This window comes from Echinococcus granulosus (genome assembly GCF_000524195.1).
Source record: "Echinococcus granulosus chromosome Unknown EG_S00013, whole genome shotgun sequence".
Lineage (NCBI taxonomy): Eukaryota > Metazoa > Platyhelminthes > Cestoda > Cyclophyllidea > Taeniidae > Echinococcus > Echinococcus granulosus.
In genome coordinates this window covers 597282-619578 of record NW_020170393.1, presented here as the reverse complement: position 1 = coordinate 619578, position 22297 = coordinate 597282, and the positions used below count along the sequence as shown (strand labels likewise).

At 42.6% G+C, this 22297-nt stretch overlaps 5 protein-coding genes across 5 annotated transcripts in view; 2 read left to right on the top strand and 3 right to left on the bottom strand. All coding sequences in view use genetic code 11, as the record gives it.

The window, feature by feature from the left end:
* Window positions 1–600: 600 nt before the first annotated feature.
* On the bottom strand, window positions 601–3586 carry EGR_02782 (Glucose-6-phosphate isomerase; the record flags this gene model as incomplete). Its single annotated transcript, XM_024492031.1, has 7 exons — window positions 601–730; window positions 994–1238; window positions 1350–1673; window positions 2354–2452; window positions 2805–2948; window positions 3227–3455; window positions 3489–3586. 7 exons carry the CDS (start codon window positions 3584–3586, stop codon window positions 601–603), a joined length of 1269 nt encoding a protein of 422 aa, XP_024353525.1.
* A 2865-nt stretch (window positions 3587–6451) lies between these two features.
* On the top strand, window positions 6452–6977 carry EGR_02781 (40S ribosomal protein S27; the record flags this gene model as incomplete). The annotated part of the gene is made up of 3 exons (XM_024492030.1): window positions 6452–6463; window positions 6528–6751; window positions 6812–6977. 3 exons carry the CDS (start codon window positions 6452–6454, stop codon window positions 6975–6977), a joined length of 402 nt encoding a protein of 133 aa, XP_024353524.1.
* Window positions 6978–9281: 2304 nt separating this feature from the next.
* On the top strand, window positions 9282–13613 carry EGR_02780 (Mitotic spindle assembly checkpoint protein MAD2A; the record flags this gene model as incomplete). The annotated part of the gene is made up of 9 exons (XM_024492029.1): window positions 9282–9357; window positions 9393–9539; window positions 9579–9696; window positions 9728–9825; window positions 9976–10106; window positions 11821–11955; window positions 12371–12525; window positions 13150–13325; window positions 13558–13613. The coding sequence occupies 9 exons, from the start codon at window positions 9282–9284 to the stop codon at window positions 13611–13613; spliced, it is 1092 nt and encodes a 363-aa protein (XP_024353523.1).
* A 400-nt stretch (window positions 13614–14013) lies between these two features.
* EGR_02779 (hypothetical protein) lies at window positions 14014–20300 on the bottom strand (the record flags this gene model as incomplete). Its single annotated transcript, XM_024492028.1, has 11 exons — window positions 14014–14126; window positions 14564–14657; window positions 14796–15058; window positions 15148–15230; window positions 15517–15612; window positions 17098–17270; window positions 18586–18733; window positions 18812–19080; window positions 19179–19244; window positions 19895–19992; window positions 20204–20300. The coding sequence occupies 11 exons, from the start codon at window positions 20298–20300 to the stop codon at window positions 14014–14016; spliced, it is 1500 nt and encodes a 499-aa protein (XP_024353522.1).
* A 206-nt stretch (window positions 20301–20506) lies between these two features.
* The window catches only part of EGR_02778 (hypothetical protein), a gene marked incomplete at both ends in the record, with an annotated part of 6342 nt that continues 4551 nt past the window's right edge, over window positions 20507–22297 (bottom strand). Inside the window, 4 exons of the mRNA XM_024492027.1 lie at window positions 20507–20754; window positions 20883–20921; window positions 21546–21636; window positions 21737–21845. Of these exons, the coding sequence (XP_024353521.1) occupies window positions 20507–20754; window positions 20883–20921; window positions 21546–21636; window positions 21737–21845 (487 nt within the window). The remainder of the gene's footprint in view (window positions 20755–20882; window positions 20922–21545; window positions 21637–21736; window positions 21846–22297) is intronic.

Sequence of the window (22297 nt, the reverse complement as noted above, 5' to 3'; positions counted from 1 at the left end):
ACACAAACACGACGGAAAAAGGATGTGTTGAGGATGGGAGAATCAGTGACGAGCCCTGATAGAAGCGCTGAAAATGACGACTACCCTCGGTATCTACCCCAGTTCCATGATTTGCCCTAGTTTCATTTCAGATGGAAGAAGGGAACTGCCTGTGAAACCGAGAAGTAGTGAACATAACTGAGGATTGAGTACCACCAAATTTACCAGCTTCAATTAATACCTCCACAGATCACGAAACCGCTTTTCTATTGCAACATATATGATGTTCATTGACATTCTAGGTCGCTCACCCAAACAATAGGAAAGGACCATCAACCTTGTGGGTCACGCTCTAAGACGGTAGAAACAATAATTACACTTCATTGCATAATAAACAACTCTACAATCATCTTGGAGACAATAAAAAATGTCAGAAAATACTGCGTTTATTTACTCGATGTTAAATAAATTAGCTGACGTGTAATTTGTCAGAAATTAGGCAAACAAAGAGAAGTAAGGGAATATCAGCCTACACAGTGGTAGACGTTAGAAAGGCCAAGCAAAAGAACTAATACGTGGTAGTGAAACGGAACGCCATTGGCGCAGCAGCGTACAGTCATACTAATGATCTTTTCTGTTGTGCTTGATGAAGGCAATCAGACCGTTCGTTGATCCGTCATGGGAGGTTACCACATCTTCCGAGTGAATTTCAGGCTGCAACTTCTTGGCCAGCTCCTTGCCCAACTCCACGCTGAAAGTTAAGCGATAAAACAATCACATCAAGATTTACGTAATGAACAAACGAACGAGTATCCCTAATTATACCATAAGCTGTGTTTTCGTCAAAACAGGGGGCCAGTCATTTTACGGAGGACTGCTAACAAGACACGGATCTGTAACGACAAAATCGGGAGTTTTTTTAATTGTCTGCGTCTGGTAACCGTTGCGAGCATTCAAAGTTGAGTAGAATGGAGGGTATAGTAATAAGTGGAGAGGAAGGTAAATAAGACTCACCCCCACTGATCGTAGGAGTTGATATTCCAAATGGCGCCTTGTGTGAAGATTTTGTGCTCGTACATCGCCACGATAACACCCAGCATAAAGGGATTGAGCTCAGTGAAGATAATTGAGTTAGTGGGTTTGTTGCCACGGAAGGTCTTGTGTTTTACTAACATCTCCAACTTGTCACCAGACACGCCTTGGGCTTCCAACTCCTTCCGCGCCGTCTCCGGTGTCTTGCCCAACATAAGAGCTTCCGTCTGAGCCAAGAAGTTGGAGAGCAGAATCTGTGGTAGCAAGAGAGAATCGGTGAATCACCTGGTACCCAATTAATGAAATGAGAAAACGAGGGAGGAGAAGTGGAGGCAAACCTCGTGGAACTCTCCATTCTTTATGGGATTGTGGGAGCGAACAGGAACGAGGAAATCACAAGGGATGAGGAGAGTGCCTTGGTGGATGAGTTGGTAAAAGGCGTGCTGCCCGTTGGTGCCCGGCTCGCCCCAAACAATGGGGCCGGTATGGTAAGAGACGACGACACCGTCACGAGTCACGTACTTGCCATTCGACTCCATGTCGCCTTGCTGGAAATAGGCTGGGAAGCGATTCATGTACTGATCATAGGGTAGTATGGCCTGGGTCTCTGCGTTGTAGCCGTTGATGTACATTACACCGAGCATGGCCAATATGATTGGCACCTAAAAAGGGGCAAGAACGCCTTATTACCACAACTTAAAGTTCACATTCAGCTGAAACACATGGGCAGCTAGCTAAAACAGTCATTAGTGTCATAACCACAATTACGCGAATCAAAGTGAACTTATTTCCCAGGTTTCATTAAAATGGTTGATTATGCAAACAATCCAACATAGCAGGTAATGACAAGAAAATGGTAGAGTTAAGAGTTTCAAGGTCGAGGATCTTCAAAATCGTACATTTTTCTCGATAGGAGTTTCTTTAAAGTGCTTGTCCATGGCGTGCGCACCGGCAAGGAGGCGCTCAAAGTTGTCCATGCCTGGAAGAAGAGTTTTGAAAAACACAATTTGGACTTAGAAAAGCATAAATTCGGTAGGTTATTTACGAGACCCACCATTTAAAGTATCAGAGTGGAACTGCACACTCAAAACAAATACCTACCGATATAAAGAGCAATCGACAACCCAATTGCAGACCACATAGAGTAGCGGCCACCAACCCACTACAAGGATAAAGTGATGAGATAGATTCCGATTTTAAAAGCTTCGTAAGGTTTTACGTAAATGTGGCATAAAAGTTGGTCGCTAAACATGCTAATGACTCACATATTCAGGACGTCAAAACTTAAACATGCTTTCAGGGAGCATAAGGACAAAAAAGTAAAAAACCCAATGTTACCTACATCCCAGAATTCAAACATATTTTCCTCATTGATGCCAAAGGCCTTTACCGCCCTGGTGTTTGTTGACAAAGCGACAAAGTGATTAGCCACAGCTTTCGGCTGGAAGAAAAGACGGAAAAGTAGAGATTTTATTCCAGAAAAAAATTATAAACGCGTGACGGCAAAATATGGAAAAAACCAACCATATTCAACCGACGAACTTAAAGCTCTAGCTCTTATAAGCTTTGACAGAAAATAGGCACATGTGTAATTAAAAACTATAAAGTGCTAGAGGATAGATGATGGTAAGGACAGAGAAATAAGACCTACATCTTTTAGTTGCTCCAACAACCACTCTTTTGCAAACTGAGCATTTGTCATGGTCTCAGCGGTGGTAAAAGTCTACAATGACAATCCAAGAGCATCTATTACTTAAGAATTAAGCGATTCAAAAATCGTCAAAATTATTTACCTTAGAGGCAATAATGAAAAGAGTCGTTTCGGGTCGAACATGTTTGAGAGTCTCAGCGATATGCGTCCCATCAATATTGGAAACAAAGTGAACTTTCAAGTTAGTGGCATAAGGCTTTAAGCAATTTGTAGCCATAACAGGTCCCTGGAAAACGAAAATGTCATTTTGACCATTGCATCGACCATAAAAAGATGACTACTGCAGGAAGGATATGAGTAACTAAGTATTATAGGATATGCAAATATTTTACTAGATCTGATCCACCAATTCCAATGTTGACGACATCTGTAAACGCCTTTCCAGTGAACCCTCTTATTTTCCCGACAAGCACACCATCGGTAAAAGCACGCATATGTCTAAGCACTTTGTTGACTTCAGGCATAACCTAGCAAAAAAGGTGAGCAAAAAAGTAGAATATCTACATCCTGGCCATCGACAAGAATTGGTGAATTCGATCTATTCCGAAGTGCTACATGCAATACCGCACGATTCTCCGTAAAGTTAATCTTCTCGCCCCGGAACATGGCATCACGCAATTCCTCCACATGTGATGCCTTAGCGAGTTCAATCAATTTTTGCATTGTTGGTTCATCAACGTAATTCTTCGAGTAGTCCACAAGTAATTTCCCTTCGGGGAAATCAAGCTGCCGACTGAGAAAATAACAAACCAGTTTCAAACATTACCTGTATTTCTGAAACCTTTGGGAATCAGCATCAAATAATGCCTTAATAGTGGTATCCAGAGGTTTAAAGTTCTTGACAAAATCCATAAGAGCAGCCATTCTAGAGGACACAAGCGTACGTGACAACTGCGCTAGATCTAATCGCGGTGCAAGTGGAGGGTAGCTAATTTGATTGATGTAAACAATTTGTTTAGTTTAAAAAAGTTACCAAGACCAAAAACTGCATTTTTTATATTTAAAATCGAAAGTTGCGTTGGTATTCATGGCACCTACTGCTTGAATAAAAGTCTACACAACAGTCCCATTCATTTTCAAATATTGTTGTTGTTTTTTTGCAAAAATTTGAAAAAGGCAGCAAGCGTTACTTAGTCTTGACATTAGTGTATCACCTGAGACTATCCTGGAGACAAAAGTGGACATAATACTGGCGCAGAGTTTATATTATTCGATGTGCAATAGGAATCAGGGCTACTGACATAGCCCGTAGACCTACTTACCTAGCATAGATATAATATTAAAGTACCTAAGTGGCCTTTTTACCAAAATTGAGCGTCAACTGTCCAACCGGTGTACTTTAGAATATTCACAGGAAGTTGATTATATACTGCTTTATTTGTTGCTTCCAAGCCCCTCTCAGGGGCAAAATATTGCGTTATTTTGCAAAATAAGTCGATTTTGATAATTACCGTCCCTTTATTGGCAGATTGCTAAAATGTATTGCCGAAGTATCTTGGGATGCAATGAAGATGTAAAAATCTGTTGGTAGTTACCTCAGGAAGTGTATCTAAGCTGTGTACACCTCAAGGAAATTATTGCAATCACTTGTTAGTTAAAATGGCTATTAGCGGATTAAGTGAACCTATTCTAAGTGGTCCGAAACCCACTGTAGAGCAGTTAATCCTACTTACGTGAAAATTTGGGAACAGCAACAACCTTTCCAGCAAATTAAACATAAATTGGGGGCTACTAAGACTCTTAAGCAGTCCTAAATAGAGACCAGATTGCTGAGGAAGTATAAAAGTGTAACCCATGTGGATTACCACTCAGCCTTAGTAAGTACTGTAGCCCCCAGAGACTTTTATGTGGACGAAAGGCGACAAAGTACATAGCAGAAAATGCTTTGTCGGCGTGCAGAAGGGTTTAATGGCTAATGGTATGGCCCAAAGGCCAGCCCACACAGCGAAGGTACAATGGCTAGGGCTTGAATTGACCCTTCACAAAAACCGAGAGTTAACCAAACAACCAACGTATTGCAGTAAGTTGTTAGGAACTCCGCCCCAACAAGTGCATTGGCTGACTTTGACCAAATTCTGAATAACACAGAATCAACGGGATTCGAAATTAACATCTAAGTCAAAATTTGGAGGCCACCCTTACTGATTTGAGAATAATTTGAGTGGTGGGTTCGTCCCGACAGCCCATGTGTGGGTAACTCAACTGCTGCTTAAAAACCCAATCTGGAGGAATACCGTTTCGACTATACAGGTAGCCTCAAAGTCCCATACATCAAAAGTCAATCCGTTACACCAGTGGAACTTTCTGCGAATGAAGGAATTATAAGTGTTCCGCTAGATTTTAAAACCCTGGAGAGTATAATAACATGCTCTGGAATCTAATGCCTATTATAAACACTGCCTACAAACAAGTTTACGCGCACAATTGGAATTTTCTCATTTTATTCAAAGGTTCTCACATAGCAATGGCACAATTGAGTCTAACAGGCCTTTGATGGAAATCAGAGTACAAATATCCCACATTTTAAATTAGGACCACAGCTTAGTTAATTTTAATGTTCTATCTAGCAGATATTCTACACTCATGTTAGAAACCAAGAATAAGTGCAAAATTATCACACATTCAACGCAAAAAACGTTTTGTCTACCAAAGAGACTTCTGAGAACAAAAGTTTGCAGTATATTATATTGTAGCATACCGAGACTTCCATGAAGACGAAAGAAAACACAATACTCGGGCAGAATATATATTCATTACAGAGCTATTGGGATGGCTCGAAGGCCAGCCCACCTAGCGCGGTACAACAAGGCTAAATCAAGGTACAAAAGTGGAGCCTCACCAATACCGAGGGATAAACCATCATTGTATTACAGCATGTTGCATGTTTGCATGACCTCCGGTTTTGGTGATGGAGGCGCTTAAGCTCTACGCCATCAAATTTTCGCCTGGAAGTCTGGCTTTCAAGCCACGACAGTAGGCCGCAGCCCTTTCGTAGGTCGCTATAGCGCATTCTGCATACGTACTTATAGAAATCCAACACTTCATTAAGGACAAAAGAAGACAAAAAATCAGGCAGAATGTGTTGTCGACATACCGTAGGGATTAGGGCTACAGACATGGCCAGGAGGCGGGCTCATTTGACAAAGGTGCAATGATGGAGTACCTAAGTGACCCTCTATAAAAATCGAGAACTTAGTAAACAATCAATTTGTTACGTACTGCATCTTCTTTAGACTTGGGGGGGGGGGGGAGGGCGACGGGTCGCTACAATATTACTCTATACAAAAAAACCAGTAGTGCAAATAAGGCTTCCTTAAGAGCGATAACCCTGTAGTCCAGTGTAAAATAGGAGAAACTTATATGCGTCATTATCTGCCCCACCATATTTAATTTGGTCAAAGTCTACTATACGGAATTTGCATTCGTCCTTAATTGTGCCGTCTTCTTGTAAGTGTGACTGAAGTTAAGCATTCTTTGATTATAGACTAATTACTACATTTTTTTAACGACCAGGATAGATAGCATATTAAATTAGGCATTATGACGAAAGTACTTCGAAGCATATGTTATGTTTGCTGCCTGTTAAACTAAGCTATGCTAATTTTTTTGCTAATGCTTTTGCTTGGCTACTCATAATTTTGTCACAACGAAGATCACAAATACTTAAACAAATTGGAATTGGTTTGTTTTAAAAAGTCCGTTTTAGCACTTCTTCGTTGCTTGTTCGTAATGGTGGGTGTGGTGGTGTTGCGCCCGCGCTACTTTGAGTGCGATAGTTATACTACTGTTTTTTTGCTTGTTTTAGTTGGCACGTGATTTGCTCCATCCTTCACTAGCAGAGGAGAAAAGGAAATGTAAATTGAAGCGTTTGGTTCCATCGCCGAACTCCTATTTCATGGACGTAAAATGTGCTGACTGTTTAAAGATACAGGTTGTATTCAGTCATGCCCAAACTCCTGTCGTATGTCCAGGATGTGATAGGATCCTTTGTACACCCACTGGTGGGAAAGCCAAGCTGACGTACGGTAGGTAGTGCACTTTGGTTTTTTTCTATGCTTGGTGCTTTTAGGCTGCAAGTTCCGCATAAAGAGTCGATAAATGTATGATTGCACGGGTGTACAACTTGCATTCTAAACAGGAATCAGCTACTTGGATTATCTGGCTTTTGTTGTGGGGTGCGAAGTGGAGTCTGGAAGTTGGTGAGTTGCAATTCCGACGCCTCTGCGGTATCGTTTTCTATTTTACTCGGGAATAATGGAGTCGTGTTAAGTGTTTGCTCGTGCTGTCGGATACGCCAATATCTATTGACATATACCGTCTGTGCAATAACATTATATTAATGCTTTATTTCCATGCCCTTTTTCTTTTGGGTTTCTCATTTTTATTGTATTTGCTGATCTCAAGAAAACCACAGGAAGCAGCGCCCTGGAAAAGTGTGAACTAGAGTGTTGCATCAGATTGAACGCGGTGCTCAACCTTCATCAAGTTATACATTGTGTGCTGGTCTCGTGTCACATTGCAAATTGAGAACATAAGTGTGGGTTCAAATACTATTCACATTGCAATTCCTCTTGGTTTATAGGGTATATTTCACCGGACTAAGTCGCCACTTTTGCAGGTGCGCTATGCCCTGTCGAAATGCTTCCACCTAAGATTGTAAATTGCTCGTCTTTTGGATCTTCATGTGCTGATGCATTCCTTCCTGGTTGGTCTTCGTGCTGATAACTATGAGTACATAGGATAGAGGAGTGGCCCCTCCCAAATTCATTTATGTGGACTTCTTGTGCGAAGAAGGCCCAATGGCGATTTAGGACGGCCGAGATGTCAATAACCAGTGACATAGGCTATCCTGGGTCGTTGGGAGGTCCCTTGCGAGTGCCTTTCCCCTGTCTGCCACGATTGACTTCGGTAAAGTGAAATATTTGTAGAGGCCAAAACTGGTAACTTCAGTTTCCATTCCATTTTCAAATATAATGGTGGTTTGGTGGGGACTATGGTTCTTTCGTGGGACCCATTGTCGTTAGTGATCCGTGGCGGCCTCCTTCAGAGGGGGTATTTCATCTGGCTACAAGGTTTTTGTCGATGCTAAAAATCGTTGAACTAAGTGGACAGTTCCTATGATGTTGGGTATGGCAGGTATAGGAGCACCCAGAGAGCGATATCACTGTGCGAAGGTGGGGTTGGTGTTTACGTATAGAAGAGTCAATTCGAACCCTAAAGTAATCATTGGTAGGCTGGGCGAGATTACGTAGTTAGGCTGTCGTAGATGGACGGTACTTGCTTGCCTCCGCCACATCGGCAGTGTGGCGTTGTATTCACATTATTTCTCTTGGTAGGCTGCCGGCTTCTATGCGTTTGGGATGGCGTTCTGTCCTTAATCGTAACGTTTATCGGCTTCTGAGATGTCATACACTTGGAATGAATGCTGCACAGTTGCGTCTAAGTACTGTTTCCATTTTGTTTTCCCCAAAACATATATTTACGGAATGAGTATTACATTTATCGAAAAAAATGGTGTATCACCATATACGATATTGTAAATGGTGTGTGGACAGCTTCGACTCCTTCAATGTATTGACAAGTACTGCTTTTGGTGGCACTTCTGTTGGTAATCTTCACGGGTCTAAGCCCTTAAAAATCCCTTATTATAATAGTGATTGTTTCATGAGGGATTCAGACAATCCACGTAGACAGATGCGTCAGAGGGCACTAGCTAACACTCGTCGCACTGTTGCGAATGTTAAATCCGAGTTAACTCGGAGGTGTCTATGATATGATGCGTCAATGAGAGTTTGCAGTCTAGGAGCACAAGTGGCAGGGAGGGGGCCTTACAACACCGACACAGGCTTTATTTCAGATAGTCAAAAAAAGGCATGCTCATTTGTTAAATTAAAGAGTATATTCTGTTACAAATACGATTGATGGATAATAGAGAGATTTGTTCGCGTATTGACGTCATACTATAGTAAGACGTTCCCTTCCGTAGGATTCTCACATGGTCGCTTCTGTGGTTTATTTCGCCCACGGCGTTATCCATGAACCTTTGCGCTTAGATACGCGATTAATGGCTACTGAATTTTATTAAACACCTTGAAGATTAGCTAAATATCGAAAAAAAAAATTCAAGGTAAATGCCAAGTTCTGCTCTGTAGAAGGCGGCAAGGCATAAAACTTAACCAGTTAGAAAGGTAAACATGCTTAATGAAAGGGGTCGTCTGCGGAACCATGGAACCGCACAGTGTTACCGCGTCAGATTCGCTATACCCGAGGCTTAATCAAGTATTCGCTTTTTTTTGTGTAACCTGGTTTAACAAAACCAAACAGCATAATTATATTTTGGAATTGTGGGACCGTTCCCTTAGCTTAATCACCTACTATAACATCTGACAAAAGCAACATTTCTGCAAATGAATTCGTAATTATCACGATAACCACTCAAGACTACACACTGGCTTCTTTGAGGCCTTCGGTCTGGCACATAAACCTTTAGCCAATTTAGTCACCAGCGTTAGCACAATAGTTTGTAAAATGCGCGAGAATCGGTTTTCTGTGGCTGAGAATGGCGTTGCAAAAGTTGCAGACATCAAACGCAATTGACCTGAAAGGGTCTGTTGAAGTAATTGCGGATTATTTTTGTAAATTCTGTTGCTCATTGATGCTGTCTTTTCAGATGTGGCAATTAATAATATTCTTTATATTCGGGGTGTCTACCCAGAAGCTTCTTTCAAACAAGTGAAGAAGTTTGGTCGCTCTGTTCTGATGACAACCGATGAAGAGTTGATTGACTTTTTAAACTGTCTTGTCAAGCAAATGAAAGGTAGTATTGCCTTGCTTTAAGCAGTTTGATCACTCTCAGTATGGTTGTCTAGCGATTCTTTGAAAAGGCTTGTTCTTGTGATTAAATCTGCCAAAACTGAGGAGGTTCTGGAGCGTTGGCAGTTTAACGTTGTGAAGGAAGAAGAATCATCTTCTGTGTAAGCCTTGATTCATTTAGATTGCTGTTAGTGAACCGAAAAGTATGGACCAGGTGAATAACGAACTCAGCGTAATAATCCGTCAAATTGTTTCGTCTTCAACATTTTTACCCGTTTTGTCTTCATCATGTAGGTCCTTTTTAATGTTAAGTTTGGCGTCTGGTGGTCTGTTTTCCCTTCACTAATGCACTTGCAATTATCTTTGCTGCATACTATTATTACTCATTCGACAGCTGTTTTGTCATTATCTATGCCTACCACTTACTTTTTTGTTCTTAGGTACATTTAACCTACTAGTTTATACTGACATAAATACTGAGATTCCGGAAGGTTGGGACGAAACAGGTCCTTGTTTTGTACCCAACTCAACACATGTGCAACTGCGTTCATTTTCTACCCGAATTCACAAAGTAGATTCGATTGTTTCGTACCGATTGAAATGAATTTGTGTTCACTTTGTTTGTGTTACCAATTTTGACACTATTGCCTACTTTGATGTTGCTTTTCCGTGTTTTCTGTGGCATGTATGTCGAATCCTGGCATTGTTTTGCTCGCAAATAGCTACTTGTATTAGTGCAGATACCACCTCTACGATCTACACACGTAAGCGCCCACCAAAGTGACCAACTTTTATAGACATGTTTTGCGAGTTAGTGTGTCATACCCCATTTCTCTCTCAGGTACGGCTTCTTTACTCCGAGTAACACGCCGTAGTCAGTTACATACTTCCACTCTTTGTGCTCGTAAATTGTTATTTATAAGGTAGAGAATTGTAATTTTAGTAATGTGCGCTGAGGATGGCCTGGTACGGCTACATTTCTACCGCCAATTTCTGATTGATTAGATATCAGTTGGAAGAACTGTTGTTAGGGCGGTGAGGCTCAGCCCATGAATCTAACCAGATGGTCCTAAAAGTGCTCCCTGGTTGGGCGTACAGTTGTGACTGACTGAATGTTGTGATGGTAGTGTCCTCTCTAGGCGTCCACCGCGGCCATTCTTCGTGTGTGAAAGCAAAAGTAATCGGTGGTTAGAGGTTAAACTGTAGGCCGGGGTAATCTGCATGCGACAGTTCTACATCTGAAGGACATCAGAGGTGGGTGGCGGATGCGTATCGTAGGTTTTAGTAGGTGAGCGTGACACGGTCGTCGGGTGTGCAGCGTGGTCGGGGTGTACGTGCGAAGGGACCCTCGAGGTTGACCAATCCCCCGTGCCGAGTTGTTAAGCCTCGTTATATTTCCACTTTAAACTTCTCTGCCATGTAATGGTGGCGAATATTTTGATTTCTCATAATCCCAAGGTTCTTGTGAAACCAGGTAGCAGGTCTCTTTTTCACATAGGCTACATCGGCTCATTCACCTAAGTTCGTAGTGCGCTGTTATTCATGTTGTCAAATTCGCGATTGAGGGTTGTTTAAACTGTGACATGACTCTAATAGCCCCTAGGCTGGGGGTCTCAGCACCTTCAAGTGTATATACGTTACGCCATCCGTTAGCGAGATGCGAGAACGGCGCAGGCGACCTGAGTAGACGCAGCCCGTTCCCAAAGAAGCGATATTAGCGCACACTTTTTTGCTAGGAATGTGAAGACGAATATGAGGATCACAGCATTTACCAATATGGTACCCAAATTATCCCAGAAGTATTTGTGATACGTACGAGACCTATGGCACATTTGCCATCAAGAAGCAGAAGGGTTGGAATATTTAGAGCTTAAAATTTTGGGACGGGCCTCTGTGTCACAGAGAATCTGGAAGATATAAGCTAAAACGAATGACATTAAATAGTCGGCTTAACTTTGAGGGCTGCTAATTCTGGCATGTTACACGGCGAAATCATACTTTCGAGCCCAGCCACTTAAAGTCGAGTAAAAGGGGTCTCAGTGTTATTGCATACTCTGAGGCGTCTCAGATAGCTTTAAAACGGGTAATATTTTTCGTGGAATTCCATTTCAATATTCCACAAAACCCTCGTTCGAATTTGGCCTGCCAAAAACACCACGTTGCAGTTCCATGTGCAACATTAAGGTGGAAAAAACGCTCAATAAACATGTAGTTTGCATTAATGACATTGGTGTACATATCGTTCATAAGATACGGAAATTCTGTTTATGCGTGTCTCAAGGCAGCCCCTGTTAGTGGACAATTCGGCTGCTGTGGCTTGGAGGCGGTGGTGGTCGTCCGCCGGGGTAGCAAGCGGTGGGGTTCAGCCGCTTATTTCATCACTCGATAGGCATATGAGTAGATTCCGCAAACAATTTTGGGTTCGATGTTGCCTATGCACCAAAATTTTTTGCTGGGCGCCATTATTTCTTCTTTAAAGAAATAATTTTTTACTAGTGGGAATAAAAGATTAGCTGAATTCTAAGTTCTACTTTATGTGGTGTTATTGTACTGGCGTCGTCCTTGATTTCTTGATTTTCAACACTTGCTGTCCTAGCTAAAATGCTATAACTTTTGCTAACTGTTACTTTCACTATTTTAATTTGATTATGGATGACAGTATCAATTCCTAGTGAATAAGAAGCCAAAGTTTGCAATAGCAGCTCGTCTATTTTACTTTGTGATTCGAATCATTTGTAATCCTTTTTTGGTATAGTTCACGTCTCCAACCTCAGTAGCATTTTGACAAATGGGCTCACCGCCGCTAAGACGTGAGAGTCGGTTGGACGTCACTAGAAGAAAGTGATCACCGAGATTCTTCTATCACTGAATGATTACTTTGAAGGCCTTCATAGGCCGAAGGATCTCTGCGAAGTCGTGCGCGACGTCCTCATTCTGGGGCTTTGCGTTTTCTTCACCTTTGTCGTTACCCTCGCCCTCTCTCTCAGTGCGTTTGCTCGCATTTATGCCTTTGAATCCGATTCAAATGGCCTTCTATTTGCACATCTTTTTTATTCACTCTCGTCGGTCAGATGTGGAGCTCCTGCATCGGATCCTACAACTGGGGTGTATGTGGCACACTAAAATTCTATTGTAAAAGGCCGATATTTTATTGCAAAATTTACGGTTAAATTTCCGACATTATCTAGTTTAACTTGCTTAGTCGTTGTCCTTTTTGCCACTTGAATTACAGCACTTATTTTTACCTTTCGTCTAACTTTGGCCGTCCACTCTTTTCAATTAGTGATTTTTTGGACAAAATTCTGGGTGAAATGCTGCAGGGGGTGACCTCGCGCAATAAAATGGTGCTTTTGGTGCGGAGATTTTTAATCTGGATGAATTGCACTTTTTTCCCAGACCGTAAATGTTTAAATTATTCACTTTCTACAACCTCACTGTTTATATCTCATTCAGTACCATTCTGGATAGTGTAACATGTATATTTTTCACTCTCCGGTAAATTTTGTATTAATAGTCCCCGAAATTATTTTGTATGGACACATTCTTTTGCGAATTATTGTACCTCACTATATCTTTTTGTCAAATGGAAAGTAACTTCTCCACTTCAATAATAGGAAAGCCCCGGCTCTCTTTTCCGTTGCATTCTTCACTGACGACGCCTTGTGGCGAGTAACTGCATTCCCACCTCCCGGTTCTGCCGGCCAACGATGCTGGATCGATCGCTCCAGTGATCCTCACTGGCTTCTCCGATGGCTTATTTCATCTCCCTCACCGTTATTCACGTGCCTGGGTGGGTTGTCACTCGGATTCATTCTGCGCGAATTAGCGCTTTTAATGCATGGGGCGCCCATTTGTGTTTATGATCTGTTCACTTTCCCTAAATAAGTACTAGCTGGTTGATTATCTTCTGTTAATCTTGCTTTTAGAGAAAGCAACCTTAAGAACCAACAACCATCGTCTTAATTTTACTAAAGCATGTTTCTTGTCTTTCTCTATATTACTCCTTCAGATGCGTTATGTAGGCTCGTGCGGCGAGCGCTGGAATTACGATGGACATCCACATGTCACTTATCCCTGATCCGATACACCGTCCAATTCTATTTTTCTCCTGTTAATTCAATATTCCCTGAACATTTTTTCATCTTTATCCTCGCACACCCCGCGTGGCCAAACTCTCGGTATTTGCTCCGGCTGTGTTGAACCACCGCGGCTGCCACAGGATCCTGCACACTCTTCTCAACACAGTCATATTTTGACCTAATTGAAGCTTAAACATTTGTAAGTCGTTTACCATTTCTTACTCTCCATGTATATCCACGAACTGGGCATCAACAATACTAGAATCCCTAATGATCCTGGCGTTTTTAAGACATGCATTTGGCAATAGCAGTTTACTTGACCATTCAAAAAGGTGTGGTAATAATATGAAAAGAGGTAGATAAGTACAAAAATGCAGGCGTAGCAACACTTCAAATTCATTAGCACAAAGGCTGTGAAGTGCTGGCAGTAGCAGCCTCGCGCAACTTTCGATCAAAGAAATCTAAGACAGCGGTCATCACGTAGGCGTGAATTAAGTCGTTCTCCTTGGTGCCTATTGGGGTGGGAGAAATGGACAAGAGGAAATATGATATCCAAATCATAAAAGCGGCAAAACTGAAGTGAAAGCTTCAGTTGCGGAGGTCACATCGTACTGTTTCAATCGGACACATACCTCAAACAGCAAGTGCTGCTACACTTGACAAAAACCCCTGGGAGAGGGGACAATATCAGTACTACTTAGTGCTCCTGAGAAACGCTCTACACAGATAACGTTCTCTACGGGTGCTTTATCGGCACTAAATGGGTGCTGATAACATAGTCGAAACAACAGTACATCAAAGCCTTAATCACAATAGCACTTAAGGTGCCCCAATCTTCGATCACCTGCAATCATTAGTATTTCTAAACATACATTCGGTACCATATCAACTAGAGCAGCGCCTCAGAAGTACAAATGATCTAATTCAGCCCCTTATTGCAACGACATACCCGCTGAAAACGTGGGAAGACTTCTCTGTCGGAAACGCTGAGTGGGCAGTGGTTCTCCCACTTTCAAATTCGACGGCACATATTGAATGGCGTTCTAAAAGCGAACAAATGATATGGTTGAAGAGGGTAACTCATAGATAAAATAATGACCATTACACAATTTAACAGTCTAGATGTCCTTTAACTAGGAGGAAGAGGGCAAAACAGATGTCCCGTGTTAGCTATGGCTGACGGGTCTTGCCTGTGCGAACCACTTCCTGACTGGAGCAATGTCTTGCTGTGGCGAAGAGTGCGTAGACAGTGCCATCTCGGCGTTGAAAAGGCCCCAGCCAATACCACTCTGCGAGAAATTCGTGAACATTTGACAGGGGTCCACGAAGGCTACGGCCTTGACCCTCGACTGAAGGCTCAACCAGTAGGTCCTGGCCCGATCACACCAAGCGGCTATGATTTTGCGTCTATGCGTGTCCGCCTGAGAAGGGGACGAGGCGCCGCCTGAAGGAGGTAGAGAAAAGGGAAGAGATGAAGGGAGAAAAGACCCACAAAACAAACCATATCCTTGCAAAGAGAGCCGCACGCAATACCCGGAGATTGCTGCTGTCCCAGCGAATGCGTCATGGCAACCGATTCATGAGGTAAACCGCTGCTACCATCATCGTCGCTGACCCTAAAATATGAAGAAAACGAGAGTTCCTCATAGAAGATAGCCGTGTATAAAGTGGCATCAGCGTGATAGGCTAGCCGACAACAAGGCGGGTCAGATATCAGGCAAGTCGAAAAAAAGTGAAATAAAAATAGTCCAGTTGAAGAATTGATAGTGTTTGTGGTAATACTGAATGCACATGTGAGTAGATAACTTCGCCTCCCCAATAAAGCTTAAATCAGTCAGATCACAGCAAAGCAGACAGGGCTGAAGAGCTCAACAAGCAGATAGTTAGGATTGGAACACAAACTCTGCTGATTCCGACGGTAGGAGCCTTCGAACAAGGATTCGATAGTTGAACACCACTGTACTGGCTAGCATCGGATTCGACGTCAATTCAGATTTTCTGCAGAAATCGAGAAGAGAAAAGTTACGGATAAGACCAAGAAAGTGATGGGATTTCCTAACACGCACTGAGGAAGAAATAGTGAGAGCAACGAAGGCGGACTCCGTCGTGACGTGAACATTCACCAAAGTAATTCTTAGCGCAGGACACTGGCGGACTCCAGTGAAGAGCAAATATATCCAAAACCCATTTAAAAGCGAGAAGCAGAGCCCATCTAGTTCTCCGACAATCAAGAATGAGATTACTTGGGAAAAAAAGTGGGATAGCACGCGCCGACGGTGGTAGCTGTTTAATTCCATCAAGTTAAAAGAGGAAAAAGCAGAAGAATAGGTACTTACAACTTTGAAAGACTAAGGGAAGTTAAGAGACGTGTTATGCTGCTTCCTTGAAAAGTGGGATGTTTTGGACAAAAAGGCTCAAGAGCACTCAGCAACGGTGGCAACGTACGATGAAAGTGAACTACACCACCAAGGCGGCTCTGGAGTTTCTACACCTCTACAAAATCAGCAGAGAGGGAGAGGGCATGAGGTCACATACACAGAAAGTGACAAAAACCGTTTCCTGCATTGCCGTCCATGTGGCCCCACACAGATGGCCCTGCCCTCCCAATGCACATCAGCGAATTAGGCGGACTCAAAGTTCTGGCTCACTGAGACCTCGTGGATAAAGATATGCTGAGCTGTCAACGGAAACGATATAATGTTAAAAGAATTTGACCTCATCTTTAACTCCGTTAAGTGACACTTCGTGAGGCAACACATAGGATTCACGCATTACAAAACAGGGGGTCAAGCTCCGTGGTGGTTACTGCATCAGTGCGATTCCTTTGCGCTGAGAGTTGGACCTATCTTGTCTGAACGTGTGGGAACGTGTGTCCATGACTGTGATTGTGTGCCACTCGCATCCCCCCCCCCCCAATTTTTCTTTCAATGTCTCCTAAAGCAGCCTGGAATGCGCAGCGCCTTCAAACTCAACGAAGTAGATAATGCAATGGATGCAAGCTCCGATAGGTGAATAGTCGGGAGAACGAGCGACAATGTTTTCTTCACAGACTTTCAACGTCTTTAATGTCTCCGAGAGCAACTCAGATAATACGGGTAGCATGGGTATAGTGGAGAAGGCGGTAGGCTGGTGTGTTTTTCTGAGGGTGGGGTATGGCCTACCTCAGCGAAATTGGAAGTAATCTTATTCATCAAAAGGCTTTTGTTCTACACTTTATGAATGCATGGGTCAAGAGAACAAGTGTACTTACAGAGTGATCCTCCTGAGGTTGGAAATCCTCGGACCTAAACTTGAAATACAAAAAAACCCCATGACAACGGTGACAAAACGCGCAACATGTCTGTTAACAAGCAGAGTAAATCGGCCTCCTCTTCATCATATCCACGTGGCAAAAACAAGTCTGTTTATGTGATCCGCAAACTCAGCTTAAAAATTGGCGCAATGATGAATTTTTTAATGAAAAAGGAGAAATACACCACTTACCTCGGTTTCGTCAACCAAGGTAGTTGACCGGGACCTTGGGGGATGGGACAAAGAGGGTAGAGGAAGGACTCCTCGGCTCGTCGGTGCACCCACACGACAATGTTGGAGGAGTGACAACGCGACAGCAGTGCCTCCCATCCACAGGCCATTCTCTCCTCCAGTGTCACGCCGGACTGTTTTGTTTCAGGAGGCAGAAAAGAAAAGAAACACAACGCCTTAAAGGTTCAACCAAGGCAAGTCACGTGAACCGTTTTCAATGCTTAACTGATCAGCAAGAAATCACTACCGCTTATATTTTTACTCTGTTTATTCTTGTTTTTTATTTCGAACACCCGTATTTTGATTACCTGGAGCTAGAACCAAACCAAATTAGACCCAAAACTGACAACATGATTTTTGGTCGTCAAACCTATGCTGTGCAGAGGACTCGAAGCTATTGCTCAGTGGGACTGTGGCTGTTGAATGAAGTTTCCTTTTAAATCGGAAGCGGTTACAATGCAAGCAGGTACGCCTCAAGCTGCTCAAGCACGAAATCACAGCAAGGAGTGATACAGCTACTACTTTAAATAGCGAACTGGAACAGGTGAAGACACAAATCGACGAGCTAAAGAAGCTAAATACCTTTCACTACACAGATTGAACAATCAACGGTCGTTCCTTCCTCTCACTGATGAAAAGGTTAGTCATCATTCGCATTACCTCATTGCCAGATATGGTAAAACCGCATTGTTTCCTACCACTACAGGTATTTATTGGAAAAAATGCCCAAAAAGAATATGGCTTGCTATTCACCAGTAAAATTAGCGTTGCTTGCTCAGCAAACTAAACATCATCAGTTGGATTAACTGGGGTGGGGAGGCTTCTCTGAGTTGTTGGCTGACCAATCTTCTTGAAATGTCACGCCAGATCACATTTGTTTACCACAAGTAGTAGTGAGCATCGAATTCTTCCACAATTAACCGACTGAAATATCTTCTAAGCCTGGCACTGAACAACGGTGGCTGTTTGTTTAATTCTCGGTTTTGGCGAAGGAGCCGATAAGGTGTTCCGTCATTGTATATTTGCCAGAGTGGACTGGCCTCTGGACCACGACAGTAGCCCCAAGCCATACTGTATGTCAAATATGTATATTTTGTCCGCGTATCATTTCTTCTTCCGTCTTCAGGGAAGTCTTTGGAGCGCTACAGGCACCGTGCTTTGAGCAGTTGAGGAAAACTTCATTATCAAAATTAATTGAAAACACTCTCGTAACTTCGCTTCTCATTTCGTGGAGATGGCATAAGTGACTCCTGTATGAAATATAACGAAAGGAAGTAGTTGTGACATAGAAATAACCTATTTCTAAAACTCCCCACCTATTCTCACCAGGACGGCTTACGCAATACGGAAGTCAGTAGACACTACCGAAAAGTAACCGACTTCTACAATCATTCTGCTAATAAATGTGGAGTCAGAAAGATGATGAGGGTAGCAAGAGAATCAACACACCGCATCACATATGAAGGCAGGAGATTGCTGTAAGTACACCAGTGCAGAAAACCGATCAGACGGCCCTGAGTCGGGCTGAGAGGCTCCGCGTGAGGGGAAGATGTCGCAGTTCAAGTAGCAAGTATCTGCACGCACGGAATATTCTTTTCTAAGAGAGGGAGAAGGAGCAGTGGAAGCGCGTATGCATGTAATAGACAATGGGGAGGTGGAAGAATGACGAGCTTACGGAACCAATGTGTCAGCTACCAGACAGTTAAGATTGAGGAAGGCAACTCGATAGCCTCGACTATGCGCCAATTTCACAAATTCAATCTGACTGCCCGTTTTGAGGCCTCGGGAGAGGGGTTCACTGCCCTCCTGCGTTAGATGAGTGGGCTCCCACACACCCAGAGTACTTTCATTACAACCTTGAACCACTATTAGAAGGGGCCCAGTGTAGGAGAAGAAATCTTCCGAGTGAAGAATCTCCAACGAAAGTGCAGGAAAGGGTGGAAGCTGAAAAATCCACAAAACAGTAAATTACAGCCGGTAAAATAACGTTAATTTTAAGCGCAGGTTTTCCGCGAATGATGTTCCTAGTGGTGAAGACGTACCGGCACTCGCGTGAAGGTCATTCTGTAGTGAAGAGTGAGGATCCGCTGGATCAACCGAGCAGACATCTAAAGGATGGAAGTGAAAGACTTAAGTTGTTAAGTTGGATGTGCAGATTGTTAATGTAAAGCTATTAGGAGGAGAAAAGGAGGATTTAGGCTAGGTCAAGGCATTAATCTCGAATAGAGAAATTGCTCCTGATGAGACTACGAATGCAACGCCAGCCGCATAATGTTAATGCATTTGAAATCTCCGGCGTCAAGGGACACCCTTTCATACGCCTAACGTATAAGCTGCACATCAAATTTGTCAAGTGATGTCTGGGAGAGGATTAGGTGCATTCGTTAAAAAATGCCGACTAGACAGTGGGAGCAGTGGAAAAAAGATCATTCTATCACTTACCGCCTGATACATTCCGCGCTCATACGCCGTCGTTTTACGTTCCGAAAATTCCAGTTCTATAAGTTGAAGTTACACGAAATGTAAGTATGCATACAAGTGACTGCATCCAGAACCAAGGTTTACAGAAAAGTGAAATAGTGGATATCGGCAAGCTTTGTGGGGGTTCATTGGAAGTCTCTTCAGGAAGTTACTAACAACCAGTAACTGATATCAACACCGCCTTCGATAAACCCATTTTTGTTGTTGAAAGTACAAATAGTCAACAAAGTGTACATAGCCAAAATTGCTTTGACAGAAACTTGCCTTCGTGTTGAACTAGTTCGAGTTTGAGGGGTTCACACAGCTCGCACAGCTGAGTAAGGATGTACTTCGGGACAGGAACCATCTCCACATTGAACTCGCCATTTGATCGAACTACCAAAAGGAACAGTAGGTGTACAGTACCGTTAATGATAAGAGAATTTTGAGTTCCTGGTATAGCATTTGGGCTTTATTTGATGAAGCAGCATCGCCCTAAATCGCGTTCCAGAAAACAATGAGGGGAGAAGAAGCACACAACTGTCTGTTTTGGAAGGTAGCTTGGGGACACTTAAGAGTAGGGAAAAGAGCAGATTTCCAAACGTACAGATGGGGCGAGCATTTGGATACTTATCATGACGGTAGAGATCAGAGAGCTTTCTTAGCTCAACTGGATCAGCTGGAAAGGCATGGAAAAGCCACATAAAACTACTATTTCCACACAAAGCAGAACTTTACAAAAAAACTGGTCACATAAATAAACTTACTACCTTGAAGAGTTTCTATAATTCACGAAAAATTACAAAATCGGTGAGTGCACAGAGACAAATTTATGCCTCTCAAACATGTTACTACCGCCAGACCAAAAGAGGAGTCGGGAAATGGACGACGCAGGTAAACGGCAAGAGGCTCAAAAAGTTAGTCTAATTAACCGATGTGGATTCCAAATGCCCCAGAAAAAGGATTTATGCTTGTTCATAGAAAAAAAATTAATTAAAAGAATAAAGAACGGAGACTCCACATCATGAGTGGCCATACCCGACGACGTGATAGCGGCTTTTAAAGTTTGTTTCACCTCCTCTGACAACTTATGTGGCTTTGAAGGGAGCTTTGGAGTTTTGGAAGATTCTGAAGAGAACAATAAACAGGCAGTTATGCCTATGACAAAAAATTAAAAGCAACCATGTGGTTACAATGGCAGCTGTGCGGTGAAATGGGACAAAGGGAAAAAAACGATTAATGTCCAACGTTAGAAACAGAAAAGGTAAGGTGTCAATGCAAATAACAAGGTAAATTTACTGTATTTAAAAACAATAAAGGAAAGACTTTTTCAAAAAAATGTGGAGAAACGCTCCAAGTAGGTAAAGCATAAGATTATTGTACAAAAAATTCAATGGCAAAACATAACCGGACGGAGAGAGAAGGCTCACGACTATGGGTTCCACAACATGAGTAATAAATTTAATGGTTAAGAAGTCAAGAAAACAGGAAAACTCGAGAATAACTCCCATCAAAAAAAGCTAAAAATCCCATAAATCCTACCACTTTGAGCCTAGACTGCCTCGGACAGATAATGTCAAGCATTTGGTCGAGATAAAGACAAGATGTGGAGTACGGGAGATACAAAAAAAAATGCTGATTCAGACCGAAATTTTGCGAACAATTCCAAAGGAGAGTCCTTACTCCGTTTAGGTGACTGGCTCGGCTCTGCCGGTTCTGAAATATCGAAACGGAAATTTCCGTAGATAAAAGATCAAAAGCGAGAATAACTCAAATTGCCAGAGCACGAAAAAAAACAAGAACCCCATCACCCTGCACCCCAACTGACTCGGACATAAATTGGGTCAATCAATTGCCCAACAGACAAAGACGATATATGGAGCAGAGGAAATAGCGAGAGCATTTACAACACAGGGATTCGACATGCAATTTCACGAATTAAATCTCACTCAATTTTGGTGGTTGGTCTAACTCTGCTGATTCTGTAACATTGAAATGGGAAGTATTGAAGTAGATGGGACAGTAAAAAGTGTGATTATCCTGGATGGCCAAAAACGGGAAACTACACGAACCCTATCAGTCTGCATCCAGCCGAATCGAATAGATGGGATCAAGCAGCATGTGGAGAAAAGGAAATAACAAGAGGTTTTTTCAAACAGAAATTGCAATGTGAAATCTTACTCGAGGTTGATGGTTGGCACGGCACTACTGGTGCTGCAGCATTTAAATAAAAATTTTCGTAAATAAAACTTGAAAAAGCGAGAATAACCTGAATTGCCAAGAAATGGCGAACCACGAGAACTCTTTCACTCTGCACTTCAACCGACTCGGAAACAATTCAGATCAGTCAATCGTCCATCAGACAAAGACAGCACGTGGAGCAGAGGAAATAGCCACAGCATTGCGTACAGGGAAATCAAAAAAGAAATCTTACTCGGTGTTGATGATTGTTGTAGCCCGGCTGCTTCTGCAAGAATGTAGTGGGAATTCTTATAAAAGTAGAAGGGGGATGAAAATGTGAAAATAACTCGGACCGACGAAAACGGAAAACCATGCCAGCCCTGTCACTTTGGCCCAAAATGACTCGGACACAACCAAGGTCAAACGTTCGTCCATTAGGCAGAGACAACACGTGCAGCAGAGGAAATGGCAAGAGCATTTCAGACAGGGATTTGAAAAGCAATTCCAAAGGTGAAACCTT